Below are 14,966 nucleotides of genomic sequence, written 5' to 3' on the forward strand. Positions count from 1 at the left end.
TACTCTAACCAGAGATGCATTGGGTTATTCTTACCGGAGCTGCATTGGCAGACATAATTTATTACAGAGTTCTATATACCAAAGCAGAGGACCATTCAGAGGTAGGTGACAGATTTCTTCTAAAGCACCAACTCCGTCCTTAGGACACAACAGTTTTCAGCTCATGGGACTCTCCTAGATAGAGCTACTGAGATAGTAGATCTTGATGCCCTCGCACCTCTCACAGATCGCATCACTGCTGTACATCTCCCTTCTAGGCCATTATTGATGCAGCAGCCCATGAGAGAGTTCATGTGATGGTACTTACAGGGGCAGCCCACTAAGGAGATCAGGCTTTGGCACTGGTTCATATGACGATGATGTATTTTTTTCTGGTCGCATAGGTTTTCTAGGCCTTTTGCAGACTTAAAGAAACATTTCATTTTATAAGACATGCTTATATGCATGTTTAATTTTCATGCCACTAAGAAAATTCTAGTTTACGACCTACGGCTACATTTCATTTCAAAACTATGGACATTTTATGCAGTTTTTTTGTAATGCTTTTATGCATTGCCCGTTGCATTCTCTTTGCGTACACGCTCTAAAAAAGAAAGGAAAAAATTTTCTCTCTTTCTCATGTGCAAGGAGTACACTTTTTCGTATACAATTGATGCAATTTCTTGTCTGTATGTGACATCATAGCTTGCTACAATGTATAGCATGTACAATATAGGAGAGAGGAAAGGCAGGGTGCCAAGGTGCTCCTACCAAAATTTGATTCTCTGGTCCTGGTCCACTCTGAGAGTAGTCCACGACAAATCATGACCTATCAAAAGTGACTGTACAGTGTGCACACTCTGCATTTGCAACCAACCCTTGTAGACTGGCTACAAATTGTTGGTAAAGTTGAGGGACGTAGGGCGCACTCCACCATTACACAACATTTCTCTTTTACAAAGCTGGCCAATGTGGCAACTTTTGCTTCTTTCGTGTAAAAATACTGCAGGGAGAAACTATCAAAAAATGTAAGCTGTTTTACAAAGCTCGACTCTGAAGAAAGTATTAGGTTGTGCAGTCAATCCACCACCGTTAAATGCTGTGAGTCGGGAAGCTCGAGGTGAAAGACCTCTATTTTAATCTCGCTTTTTATTGCACGAGGAGTTTTATTTCCCTCCAAAAAATGATTCATGCTTTATTAGGTGGTCTCTAGTTTAAGAGGGGCGTTTTTTAAAGAATGCTATGCCTAATGATATATGTCTACTATGGAACCTTGCACCAACTAAACATGGTAACTAGACAATCAAAACGTTGCATATATGACTTTGTAGAAGACACATTCTATTTAGAAAAGAGAATGATTCTAGAAAAGTAATGACTTTCAATATGTAACTATCTTGTCCTTAGAGATGGTGGGCTACAAGTAATGCCAAAACCTAGTCCTTTGTATTGCGACTGAGTGTCATTCTCTCTAGAATAATGCTCCATTATGCTCAAACACACATAGCAATCATATTTTACATGTCCTTGTTTCATTGTGTAGAGAACATCAAAACTAAAATTTTGTTATTTTCCTGTCAAGGAAGAGAGGTAGCAATCTCTAGTCTGGCTAGTCAGGCTGCAGTTTGGTCAGCGTAAAAAATCCTTTGAAGGCCCTTGACAAAGCTCGAGAGCCAGTATGAGAGAGCTTTGTCATTATTGCCTGTATCTCTTAGTTATGTTGTGAAGAAAATAATTACAAATAACCAAATCCTTGGTTTGGATTTTTTGAAGGTTCTGTTGTGGGAATTGATTTCAGAGAACATGCTCGCTTTGCATATGTAAAAGAGTTTTCTGTCAGAAGTTTTTAACTCAACGCGCATCTGTCTGACTTCTAGGAAGAATCGAATGAAAAGCTTGCTGCTTACATCAAAAGAGTTCATCAGAAAATGGAAGCATTTTGTGGAGGTAAAGCGAACAAATGGTACAAATAAAACAGTAGTGGTGAAGTATTGGGCAAAGTTTTGGTTGAAAACTGCTTTGGAAGGTTGGAGAATAGTTTTGCAGAAGAAGAAACTTGCAGACAAACTTCCTCAGCAGCTGGTGACCGAAGATAAAAACACATGCTTCCTAATGAAACTCAAGTTATTGAAAGACAGAACTGCAGGGAATGAGTTGCCCACCCATAAAGGTGTACTTTGGCGGAGACTCACGTTGGAGAAATTATCATTGCAGACTTGGATCCGACTGAAGGCCATTAGACAAGAGCAGGCTAAAACTGAATTTTTGTATGTCTTACAACTGAAAAGATGGTGGATTTCAACTATATTATCTCACTGGAGGGCAGTGGCTAAGAACTCCCTGCAAGAAGAGGGAAAGCTTTATCAAACTGGTCACTTCGTTTCTGAGCAGGATAAGAATATCCTTACTGACGAAGAAATAACTGCATTTAGGTATATTTAAGTTATACAAGTCATTAAAAGAAGATAATAACCAGATTTTTTTTAAAGATTGGGCTAAACTATAGTTTTTTTCTAATCCCAGCACTAGTTCTTCAGAACTTGAGTGGGCTTCTTTGCCAGCAGATACAAGCTTAGATGAAGATAAATTTAAGCTCTACTTCAGTGCATTTAGGAACTACACCTATCAACTGAAAGCCGCAAAAGCTTTGAAAATTGTGCGTAAGTCAACAATATTTCGCTATTTGTGGCAGCAGTGGAAGCAAGCAACAGTCAAGGCACTCGAAGAGAGAACAGAATTAGCAGTGGTACTTTCTCTAGTCAAACTTCACTGTTTTAATCTATTAAACGATCTTTTAGGTCACATTAGGCTCAAATTTCTGATCAACTATGGAACGAGCTCCATATTTCTCTCATATAGCTATTTTCATCAGGTGATGTGTACTCGAGATATTTTATCACTTCTCAATGCACTGACTCTGCTGCTAAAGCAGTAGTCGGTCCCCTTCTCTAAGAATATTTTCATTACTTTCCACTTCTTTGTAATTATGTGGAATCTTTTTTCATGTGGGCCTTTTCAAGCTACTTGAAGTTTTTATGAGAAAAGTTTAACACTCTGGGCAGTGGTCGGTTAGTATTTCAAGTGACTTTGAAGGTCATCTTGACATTAAACGTAATTAATGTGCGATAAGAATGGTCATCCTGATTTGACAGATTATTGGACATCTCAGTACATCCCCTGGAAAACACAAAATTATGCTTTCCCTGTTGGAGGAATGTCCACGATGGAATCTACACAAGGGATTTCAAAGCTGGAAAGCATGGAAAGTAGGCCAACCAGCAAAAAGAGTACAAAACAGAAGGGCATTAGAGCATCTAGCTGGAGTCCTTCAGGCAAAAGCATTGGCTTCTTTCCATGCTGCAATGACTGCTGCAAGAACACTGAGAATGAGTGTCAAGCATTTCAATCTCTGCTGTCAAGGTAAGAATAATAATTGTTTACTGGCTTAGAATGCTGAAATGGTAGGGGATAAACTTCTGGATGACTGGCACATTGTAACAGTGAAGTCAATTCTTGCCTGGAGAACTTATACGACTGAACATTTGGTTAAAAAAACATCAAAGAATTCAGCAGTTGCTCATTACAGACATAGGACAGAGATGATTGTGTTGAAGAAGTGGAGCTTATATAGTCACATGTCTCAGGTGAAAATGTTGATTTCGAATGATTTACGTTGGTTATTTGAATGGACTATGTTGAGAGTAACGGATTTCATAATGAAGTTTTGAGTTTAGCATGCATAGTATCTGAATGAGATTCGTGTTTTTTCTGTTCTTAATGGACAATGGTGCGCTTCTTTGTTGCAACGGTATATTTGGGCTATATCTGATACAGAGGGCAGATTATGTCAAAAGTAGGGCTGAAGATTATTGGCGAGTCTCAACTCTTCAAAAATGCTTAAAAGCGTGGATAGAAATGGTAAAGTTTTTTTTGCTGATGATCTGCTAAATCAAGCTACACGTGAAACTTTTATCAGACGCAAAGGATAATCAGAATGTTAACACTCTCTATTACAAAATTGTGGAATTATGAAGTCAAACAAAGAACTTATTTTGGCCTTATTTTTCTCAGTTCTTGAAATTCCAAGCTAAACATCAATATTTATTATGGATTAAGATACGCATGGATTTACATTGCTTGCACAATGTCTTATGTGCCTGGAGATACTCAAGTCAAAGAAAGATCAATCAACAAAATCACAGTAAAGTTGCTGCTCCTATATCTCATGAGAAAACTATGTAAGAGCTATTATAAAAAATATGAGAGAGCTATTATAGGTGAAAGAAGTGCCTTTTTTAATGCATTAACCACAAGAATCCTTTTAGATATTTGGATATTGGAAAAAGAACATTAAATGTAATTTATTGATTCAAACAGCTATGCCATTTTTGTTTGTCAATTTAATTTTGGATTTATCCCTAAACTCTTAAGTATCCTCATGAATATACTCGCAATATGGCCTAAATAATGGAACACTCTGGATTTTGTTATTCCGTAGGCTTTGGTCATTGGTTTTCTGCTAATCTAATGGTTATGATGCTTGATTGTACAGTTGACTATATGAAGGAACATCGGAGAATGGTTTGCTTGTATCAGAGATTTCATGTATGGATAGGGTACATCCACAGGAAAAAGGTAACCAATGCAAACTTTAAAAAAGAAACAGATGCAATCTTTTTTCTAACATGCAAGGTTTTGAATTCATCTCATAAAGAATTGTTCTTGTAGTGTGTGAGAGCAGCACAAGAGATGCATCGACGTCGCCATCTAAAGGCATTTTTTCAATCCTGGGTCTACAAAATTGTGCGACTTAAGTGCAAGAAAGAAGCCAAGGAAACTGTGAGTTTTGACCATCTCTTTTTTTTGGGGTCAATTTGGTAATGGATGATTGATTAATCAACAGAACGGTGTTATAAGAAGAAGGCCATATAGCCTCTTTTATAAGAAATCTTAAGGCAACATAGCCTTGTAGAGTACTCTAGCGCAAGACCCTACTCTCATGGTGATGTAGATACATCTGTCTCCTCTATCAATAGTGCTTGGCGGGCTGTTTAGCTTCGATGCTAGTTGCCAGGGAGAGTGCTTTGATTATGGTCTTTTGTGAGACATCCTGGAGATATAGATGCAGATGCCCCAACATCTCCAACATCAGAGTCCATGTCTTCTTGGTTCCAGGCAAGGGAGACGAGACTGTAGCAGGAAAAGTGTGTCGTGCTCTCTAGAGTGGGTGCTCCTCAGTGCAGTAAGCAAGAAACCTCAGTCCAATAGGAAGAAAACATTACACATAAATGGAACAACAACACAAGGCACAACAACAGACTTAGAACTCACTGGAACTCGACAAACTCATAGGACCATACAGATTCTGGCTGGCAGCACTCTCAGCTCCAAAAAGGGTGCATATGTGCGGTGCTGGACTCGAGACTCAAGACTCAGGACGCTAGACCATACAAAGTGGATGATGATATGTTGTACCATATTGGAACCAACCACACACATGTATCATAAAGAGCCACCAACGGCTAGCAAAATATCCCAATCGGCTAAGCCTATCTCTAAACTACGGTGGTGGTGATCTAGCCACAATGTCCACTAGACCACCACCCATATCACTGCCACGTGTCACTGCCCAAGCAAGAGTCCGTCCATTGTGAACTCCAGACCAACTGTACATAACTTCCTGTCCAGTGCCAAGGACACTTGTCAGTGTAACCCTGCTACAGGTTGCCCGCCACAAGAACACTCACCGTCTCGGTGAGAGAGAACAGAAAACAAGAGAGAACACTCAACTAGTAGGAAAAATGTAGCACAACCCGACTGAAGAAGCTGATGTGTGGAGAAGATATTTGGGTTCTCAGGAGGAAGGTGCAATGATGAAATGTAGGTATTTGCAGAATATGATGAAGAAGTACGGCAACCCTGCCACAGTGAGATAGGTTGTACAAAAAACAGAAACTGAAGAACTTCCAAATTTGTAGCAAAATCTTAGAAAGTTAAAAGCTAGTGTAATTGCAGCACAAGGACGAAGGATGCTCATTGGCTACCACGTGTCCTCTTAAAAGAGGAAAATTCACAAAAAAGAAAAAGGCAAATGGGGGAGGCTAGGGTTGAGGGGGTGGGTAGGGTCTAGGGGGTGATCATGTCAGCGCAAAATCCAAAAAATTTGTACTGCTGCCACGTTATGAGCTTCTATCAAACGAGCCTTTGTGTGTGTGTGTGTGTGTGTTTACTGTTCTTTGGGATTATATTGCGGAAACCATGCAACACTTGGGCTTTGGGCCTAGGCTATCCTGTGTCGTGCTTTTCTTGTATGCACACAACACTTCTGCAGGCTTGCTGGATGGATCTCTCACAGAATCTTGGCCTTTGGGACGGTCGGTAAGGCAAGGCTGCCCTCTGAGTGCTTTGCTTTATGCGATTGCTACTCATCCCTTGTTTATGTTTTTGGGTTCCTTGACTTCCAGTGGTAGGCTACATGGCCTGACTTTACCTTCTAGACGACAGTTCGTTGGTCAGGCGTATGCGGGTGACTCCTTGTTCATGCCTCGCAATAACTATGATGATGTACAACAGATTATGAATACTCTTCACTTGTTTGGATTGGCAGCAGGTCTCAAAGTTAACTTTTGCAAATCCAAGCTATTGCCTCCGAAAGAATGTGACTGGCATAAGATATTGTGGCCTGGGGAGATTGTTCCCTCACATGTTCTGGTTCGCTATTATGGTTATCCACTGGGTTGGAATGTATCGGCTATGTAGAAACTGGATTGGGTGCTCCAACGTTATGCAACTGTCCACGTGGCCACTTCATGTGCGTCTCCGGATTGTCCAATGCATCCTTGTGGCTTATGTGCAGTTTTACTTTGTTATCCTGGCCTCGGTTGCGTTTGCAGTCCCTCATGTCCACTATTTTAGAGCATTTTTGGCGGACCTCCTCTAGCTTTAAGGGTCTTCGGCTTCTATCTATGGACAAGCTGTGTTCTCCCCAAGCGGCTTGGAGGGTTAAATATTTTGGACTTGCGACGCCATCTTCTGGCTCGGAAAGCAATGTTGTTTCTAGTTTTGGTAGAGGAGCAGCAACCCTGGGCTCTCATGGTTACACATTTGTGTACGCACATTGTCACTCCATCTTTTGGTCATTGGAAACCGACTTATTGGGGCGTGGTTTTTGGGAAGCTTGAAGGACACATTCCTTGATGTCCCTTTACTTCTTCTTTAATTGCTGATTGGAAGGTTGTCACTTCGCATTTGGCTTGGAATGGTCGACAATCCTCTATGGGTAACTCTCTTCGCTTAGAGAGTTTGCATTGGAGCAGGGCTTTCGCTTCAACTTTGGTTCAACGGTCTCCTCGCTAAGCGTATTTTCTTTCTCAAAAAGGAATTTGTCGGGTGCATCAGGTGGTTGATGACTCGGGTTATGTTCTTTCGTTCGCTGATGCAGTATCCGGCTTTCGGTCGAGTCTTCACTATTCTCCTCTCTAGAGGGAGATTCAAAGGATGCTTGCTACTCATTCGCCCATTCCTCCTTTGGATCTGGACTCTCGCTTCTCTGACTGGAATCTGGCTACTACTAGATTGGATTGCATCTCAGCTAGCAGTGTCTATGCCATCCTTCAGTCTGATGTATGGATTGTGCATGAGGGTAATCAGATGTGGTCGCTTTCCGAGTCATCCTTGTGGTGGCAACACACATTGTCTCACATTTGGCAGAGTCATCTGCCTTTGAAAGAACTTGTTTTCTTGTGGCGCTGCTTGGTGGGAGCTCTACCTGTTGGCAGTGTGTTACATGCTCGGCATATTGCGTCTTCCCGCTGTCCCAGATGCCTTGAAGCGGAGGAGACCGTGCCACACTTACTGTGGCGTTGTCATCACTCCAGAGCCTTCATTCGCCAAGTGTCGGCTGCTCTTCTGCTTCGTTTCCTTTTGGCTGTTTTCACAGACGCTTTTGGCTTTTTGGAGTGCTCCAGTCACTGCAATCTCAGTTTGTGGTGTTCTTCAGCTGGTCAGATTTTGGACTATGTGGGCCATCTAGCACCATAGGAACTCCTTAATGTTCCAAGGCACTTCTGTTGATCCCTTTCCCTATTTCAAATTATCTCTTGGTCAAGCGCTGCATTTTGCCTATGACGCTGGAGACATCACTCTTGATACCTATAGGATTTACTTTGACTGCTTTTAGCCTTCGGAGCCTCATAGTGCTCCGCTTCTTGTATCCCTTTCTTTTCGTGGGTTTTCCTCGCTTTGAGGTTTCCCACTTGTAATTAATCAAAGTAGATTTACAAAAAAAAAAGTGTGTGTGTTGGTCCCGCTTTATTTAAATGTCTTTAGGTCACTTGGGCCCCATCGCACGGGGTCCCATAAGTTGGTGGGAACTTCTTCCGCTTCTTCTTCTGCTGCTTCTGCTTCTTAGGGTTTAGGCCCCTTGGCTGGGATCTGTAGGTTGGCTCCGTTCTTCAGTGTCTTGACACATCAGCAGTTTGTGACAAACCCCCTTCTTGAAAGAAGATAATTGTGCGCGATTACAACAAATCTGCAAAACAACTCAAGTTAGCTCAAAAATTTCCAAGTGTCATTCCGAGGGACAATCAATTTTCTCGTTCCAAATTAGAGCTCTTGATTTCCTGGGTCGTTGACTTCCTAGAAAAATCTCATCCAATAAGGAGTCTCATTCCAGATTGGAACTCTTGAAACCAGTATCAAACCAAAGTCACCAATCATTGAAACCAGTATTAAACGAGAGTCCAACAATTCAAACAATTCAAATCGGCACCAAGACAGGTTTAAAACAGATACTATCCATTTCAAACAATTTCAAACAATACTTCCTCAAACAGAGTTCAAAAGTATCTAACTACAGAACAACTCAAAAATTCATTCAATTTTTTTGTTCAGATAGCCGAACTTTGAGGACAACTGGCTTGTCCTTCTGCATCAGGGCAATGGTTTGGTTCCGGATGTGGAGAATCGCATCATTCTTGTTGTGCAAAGGTGGCCCTGAGGATCGTTCTATCGTGGGAGCAGAACGTTGCTCTGTAGACGTCGAGGCTTGCTCAAGACATGTAGTGAAAGTATGCCCTGTTTGAAAACATTCGAAGCATCAAGCTTCCTGTAAAAGGGTTTCTCATTGACGCTATGTTAGACGAGGCCTTTGAGGTTGAGTTTCACGTGACTCCGAAGAATTTGTTCGTTGTTGCCGAGAGGTTTGGTTGGTGGCCGGAGTTAATTCTGTGAAAAACTCCAATTTTCCCTTCGTCAGTTTGTAGCCGACCGCGGCATGGTCCATAAGCTCTTGCATAGTTGAGACTTGGTTGGATAGGCAATATTCTTGCAATGGTGATGGTAATCCAATGATGTATCGCTCGCATTGGGCCTCCAAGGGAACGAACCTAAAGAAGGACACCATAAGGTACACATCCAGAAACCTTTGGTTATAGTTGTCCATGGTTTCTGTGGCAAGCATTTTCAAGTTGCCCCTCTCTGCCAAAATCCGGACTTCAAAGAGAGAAGTCATATAACTGCGTACAAAGACTGTCTTGAAAGCTTGCCAAGTCCTTGGAGCATGCGGTCGTGTCACGATTGAACTCCGCCACTCCATCGCATTATCTTTAAGAAATCCCACTCCTCGAGAAATCTTGGATTCTTCTGTATAGTTCCCCAAAGCATAGATGTTGTTGAATTGCTGTAGGAACTGCAATGATTTGTTCTGATCTTTCCCCTCGGAAAAAGTGAAAAATTTGACAGTCGTGCCGTCATCCTTGAAATCTTTCGGTTGGTTAGGCACGTATCCCGGGTACGGATAATAAGGGTATCCATGTGGGCTCCAACCACTGTAGCTTGGTGGCGGTGGTGGTGGGGGAGGTGGGGGCAACGGCAATACACATTCCTGAAGACTCCTCCAATCGGAACAGACAGTTGGGATGGTTGCCGGTTGGAAGCTCTTGTACTTTCTGGTGCCGGAGGAGGAGGTACCACCTGGGGTATCAGAGGGGGTAACATGTAAGTCAAAGACTGTTGAAAACTTTACAGCATCGGGAGATTCTACTGAGGATGTTGTGAAAGAATGTCGCGAAGCTCGTCGAGGAGAAACTGCAAGTATTTTGTTGAATCCATGAACGCCATGTCTCGGGTTCTTTATGGCTTATGCCTTGTAAGATAGAGCGATGAAGACGCCGAACCGGAGCACGCCCGAGGCGCGATGAAGTAAGGATGGGAGTGACTAATAAGTCCGGGGTCGAGACACAAAGATATTTCAAATAAAATTCCAGTAGACTTTGGAAGTGCCAGTTTGCTCTGTCTGCTCTTTGGTGGTACTGGTATGCACACGCCTGAAGCTCTAATACCACTGTCACGAGACGGGCACCACGTGTAGAGAGAGAGAGAGAGAGAGAGAGAGAGAAATGAAATGTTATATTAACGTCTTCAAAAGGCCAAAATGACCTATGAGACCAAAAATTTACAATTGGTGAATTTGATACCATGTCTGAGTATGGAAATTACAAAGTTACAAAGTTGCCAAGTTAACAAAGAACTAACACTAAGGAGAAAGGGGGAGAAGGGGGGGTGGGGGGGGGGCTCGTGGGTTCAGATGAAATCTCTCATCGGTCGCTGTCGGATCTCATCAACCTCCTCCATGGTCAGAACTCTGGTTGGGTGTCTTGCATGTCGAGCTAGAGTGATCTGTATCTTCTGTTGCAACCTTCGTCGGTAATGGGAGACCCCCCGAGGTCGTGGACGTCTGGATCTGCCAAGTTCAGTGGCTCTGTCAAGTAGTGTACCTCTAGTATGAGTAGGCTCTGAGATCTGCTGTAATGACTGCTCCGTTGGCCCTCCTCCGTCTGGTGTAAAGAATTTTGTGATTCGTCTCTGAGACTGTCTTTCCCCTGATGTCCTTAGCAAGCTCTCCCTAAGTCTACGCAGCTCTAGCAGGAACAATCCGAGACACTTCTGATCCTTGTATCTCATGACTCTAGAAAAAAGTCTGAACCCTTCTCTGAACAGGCAGTGGAGAGAGAGAAATGAAATGTTATATTAACGTCTTCAAAAGGCCAAAGTGAACCTATGGGACCAGAAAGTTACAATGCGGTGTATCTGATACAAAGTAAGATTAACAAAATAAATTAAACTAGGATAACAAAATATAAATACTGCGGGATCCTAAACTAAGCATTACAATGTGAAGACAATATGGGAGGGGAGTAGAGATCCATCTTCATCTGCACTCTGGACGACGAAAGAGTATGGCTTGAATCCTTTGCCGTAGCCTCCTTCGAAACTGTGTAGCTCCTCTTCTCCATGGGGGTCGTCTAGATCTCCCTAGCTCTAATGCTCGGTCTATGAGAATGCGAGTAGTGCGGGTAGACCTCTCCACCGTTGGCTGTTCCTTTGTTTGTTCTTATGGGTGTACAATATCTAGTGTATAGAGAGAGAGAGAGAGAGAGAGAGAGAGAGAGAGAGAGAGAGAGAGAGAGAGAGAGAGAGAGAGAGAGAAATGAAATGAAATGAAAGGATATATTAATGTCTTCAAAAGGCCAAAATGACCTATTAGACCATCAGATACAAAGTGGTGAGTCTAATACAATGTCTGAAGTACAAGTACAAAAAGTAATGAAAGTAAAAATGAAAACTGAAAATGAAGTGTGAAATGTGAAATGTGAAATGTGAAATGTGAAATGTGAAAATGTAGAATAGGCCCTCAATGACAATCTAGGTGTCGTACTAGAATGCCTCTGATCCTCTGTTGGAGTCTCCGTCGATGGAGTGTGCTCCTGTGTCTCGGTTGTGGTCGTCTCGATCTCCCTAGCTCAGTCGCCCTGTCAATGAGGGTTCCTCTGGTATGAATGCGGGTACCACCCTGTGCTGGTGGTTGGTCTCCTGGCTCCCTCGATCCAAAGAAGTCCGTGATCTGTCTCTGTGACTGTCGTACTCCATGTCTTCTCAACAGACTATCTCTATGTCGGTGTAACTCAAGTAGATATAAGCCAAGGCATCTCTGATCCTGGTACCTCATGACTCTAGCTAGGGGTCCAAAACCCTCCCTGAATAAGCAATGGAAGCGCCCTCGTATCTCATAATACACAGTGTAGTGGCATATGTAGTGTAGCTCTGTCTCTGGCTCTCTACCGCATAGTTGGCATATCCTAGACTCCGGTGGTATCCCTTTGAATCTACCCGTCTCAATCTCTAGCTGGTGTGAGGATGTGCGAATCTGACCAATAGCACATCGTATACCATGAGACAAATGAGTGTCCATGTAGCTCGGACGAGTCACAAACCCATCTCCCGAAAGTTGGAGAAGATGCTCTTTGTAGAAAGCCATCTTCGTGCCCAACTCCTGCATCGGCTCTACCCATGTCCTCCTGGTGTCCAACTGTATAAGATCCTGACGAATGAGTCTAGTGATCTCTGTCCGAGTGACTGGCAGGGAGGGTGCATCCAGGGAATACTGAAAAGGAGGCAATCTATCCATGCTGAGACCATGCCTCTGAAACCATGAGGTCATATGCGCATACCAACATGATGCGTCTCCCTGCATCGCTACACTATCTAGAGGACTCAAGAGCCAATCTAGTATATCTGCCTCTATGTGTATCCCATAGACTGTGCATAAAGGACACTGATCTGGTAAGAGCCTCAATCTCTATAGGAGGGGCGGCTACCTCCGCTCGAATAATCGCATGTGGTACGGAGACCTTGGCTCTAATCATCCGGGATATCATAAATACCAAGGGTCTTTCCATGTTCCTCCAACTGTCATGATTCACAGATGGTCCCCAAACCTGGACCCCATAAAGCATAGCTGAAGCAACCAAAGTACCAAAGAGCCATAGCTTTGTTCGTGGTTCTTGAAACTGAACCTGCGAATACATCCTCTCTAGCCCTCCCAAGGCCGCATAGGCTTTGGACAGTCTAGTCTCTGCTGCTCTGCTCAGAGTAAACCTCGGTCCTGTGAATACCACCCCCAGATATGTATATTCATCTGCGTACTCCACAGTGTCCTGACCATATACGAGTGTAGGTGCCGATCTCTTGACCCACTGTGATGTGGTGTTAAACACCATAACCTTGGTTTTACCAAGGTTCACAGACAGTCCACTATCCTCTGCAAAGTTGTGCAATGCATCCAACTGTCTCTGCATGCCTTCTGGCGACTCTGATATTAACACAATATCATCAGCATATAATAATAGAGGGATCCATGTCCCTTCTAGCTGAGCGCCTCTGTCACCCTCTCTGTCAATGTAGTCAGAGACCTCATCTACACACATACCAAAAAGTGTAGGGGACAAAGGACACCCCTCTTTCACTCCAATAGTGGAATGAACAATTTCAGAAATCCCCTCAAGGGTGCATACCTGGCAGTCATTGAGCCATATAAAGCCATGATCCCCCATATGATCTCTGTGGGTACTCCCAATTGCAGTAACTTGTGCATCAATCTCGCCCTCGGCACTGTGTCAAATGCTTTGCGGAAGTCCACAAAGCAACAATACATCCGTCTCCCATGTGCCCGACCCTCCTCAATAATGGCTCTTAGTGTAAGAATATGGTCCAAAGTGGAGAAACCCCTCCTGAATCCAGCCTGTCCTGCTGCTCATATGCCCTCACTTTCTGCCCATTTACTTAGTTGTTGTTCAAGAATGGATGCATACAACCGTGCCAATGTGTGTCCTATCATAATAGTTCGGTAGTTCCCTGGCACCGTGGGGTTCCCTGCCTTGAAGAGAGGTACAATTGTAGATAACCTCCAAGACTCGGGTAGTCCCTCACACATGACACGGTTAAACAACCGCGCAAGAACCTCTGACAGTAAATCTCTAACATGTATCAAGTGCTCTGTCACCAAACCATCATGATCATATGCTCGCCTAGTCCTCATCCTGTTAATGGCGTTCTTCACCATCTCAGTGGTAAAGAAGGTACTAGTGGCTGGACATGGCTCTATAGGGTCTGGTAATGGTGGTTGCCCAGGTACTGTATATAATGATGCTGCATACTGACCCCAAATCTCGAGAGAAGTAATCACTGGAGGAGGTGAGTGCTCATGGAAGAGACGCCAGGCCTCACCTGAATCTCGACTCAAAAAGAGCTGATACAAATCATGTTCCATCTGGGCTAAGAAGGCCCGCTTCTTCCGTCGCACTAAACGCCGAAGGGCAATCCGAGACTGTCTATATGTAATGACTCCAAGTATAAGCTCGCTCTGAATCTGAACTCTCATCTCTTTGCACTCCTCATCATACCAACTATTCTGAGGCATGTTCCTAGAACGTCTTCTCTGATCTGGTTGAGTGTGTGGGTAGAGAGAGAGAGAGAGAGAGAGAGAGAGAGAGAGAGAGAGAGAGAGAGTGAGAGAGAAATGAAATGATATATTAACGTCTACAAGAGGCCAAAATGACCTATGAGACCAACTGATTACAATGATGAGTCTAGTACCAAGTCTGGGTACAAACAAGAAAACTACAAACAAAGAACTGATAGGAGTGCTACCGACTCCTATGGGTGTCTGGTAGGCTGAGCAATGGTAGAGAGAGAGAGAGAGAGAGAGAGAGAGAGAGAGAGAGAGAGAGAGAGAGAGAGATATGAAATGAAATGTTATATTAATGTCTTTAAAAGGCCAAAGTGACCTATGAGACCAGAAAGTTACAATGTGGTGGATCTGATACAAAGTCAGAGTAACAAAATAACAACAAAACAAAACAAAGATATATACTATGGGATCCTAGACTGGTCGATGTGAACTAAGCAAAATGGGTGGCTTGCTGGGATAATTGAATCACAGGAGATCTAGGATCGGTCGTTGGCGGATCTCATCAATCTTCTCCATGGTTAGTAGTCTGACCGGGCGTCGTGCATGCCTGGCCAGAGTGCTCTGAATCTTCTGACGTAGCCTCCGTCGATGTTGTGTAGTCCTCCGCAGTCATGGGCGCCTGGATTTCCCCAGCTCAATCGCTCGGTCGATTAGCGTGCCTGTGGTGTGAGACGAGAGG

General features: G+C 43.4%; 1 protein-coding gene across 6 annotated transcripts in view; it reads left to right on the forward strand.

Annotated features, from left to right (window-relative positions):
- The window catches only part of LOC147427753 (uncharacterized), a 159,536-nt gene that overhangs the window by 89,061 nt on the left and 55,509 nt on the right, over positions 1 to 14,966 (forward strand). For all 6 annotated transcript variants that reach the window (XM_086497601.1, XM_086497598.1, XM_086497600.1 and 3 more), the window contains 8 exons: positions 1,857 to 2,411; positions 2,503 to 2,725; positions 3,132 to 3,399; positions 3,481 to 3,623; positions 3,814 to 3,897; positions 4,051 to 4,180; positions 4,532 to 4,614; positions 4,708 to 4,818. In XM_086497601.1, the coding sequence (XP_086353727.1) occupies positions 1,857 to 2,411; positions 2,503 to 2,725; positions 3,132 to 3,399; positions 3,481 to 3,623; positions 3,814 to 3,897; positions 4,051 to 4,180; positions 4,532 to 4,614; positions 4,708 to 4,818 (1,597 nt within the window). The remainder of the gene's footprint in view (positions 1 to 1,856; positions 2,412 to 2,502; positions 2,726 to 3,131; positions 3,400 to 3,480; positions 3,624 to 3,813; positions 3,898 to 4,050; positions 4,181 to 4,531; positions 4,615 to 4,707; positions 4,819 to 14,966) is intronic.

The sequence above is a fragment of the Adiantum capillus-veneris genome, chromosome 23 (assembly GCF_014529385.1).
Source record: "Adiantum capillus-veneris isolate H3 chromosome 23, ASM1452938v2, whole genome shotgun sequence".
In the NCBI taxonomy this organism is placed as follows: Eukaryota; Viridiplantae; Streptophyta; class Polypodiopsida; order Polypodiales; family Pteridaceae; genus Adiantum; species Adiantum capillus-veneris.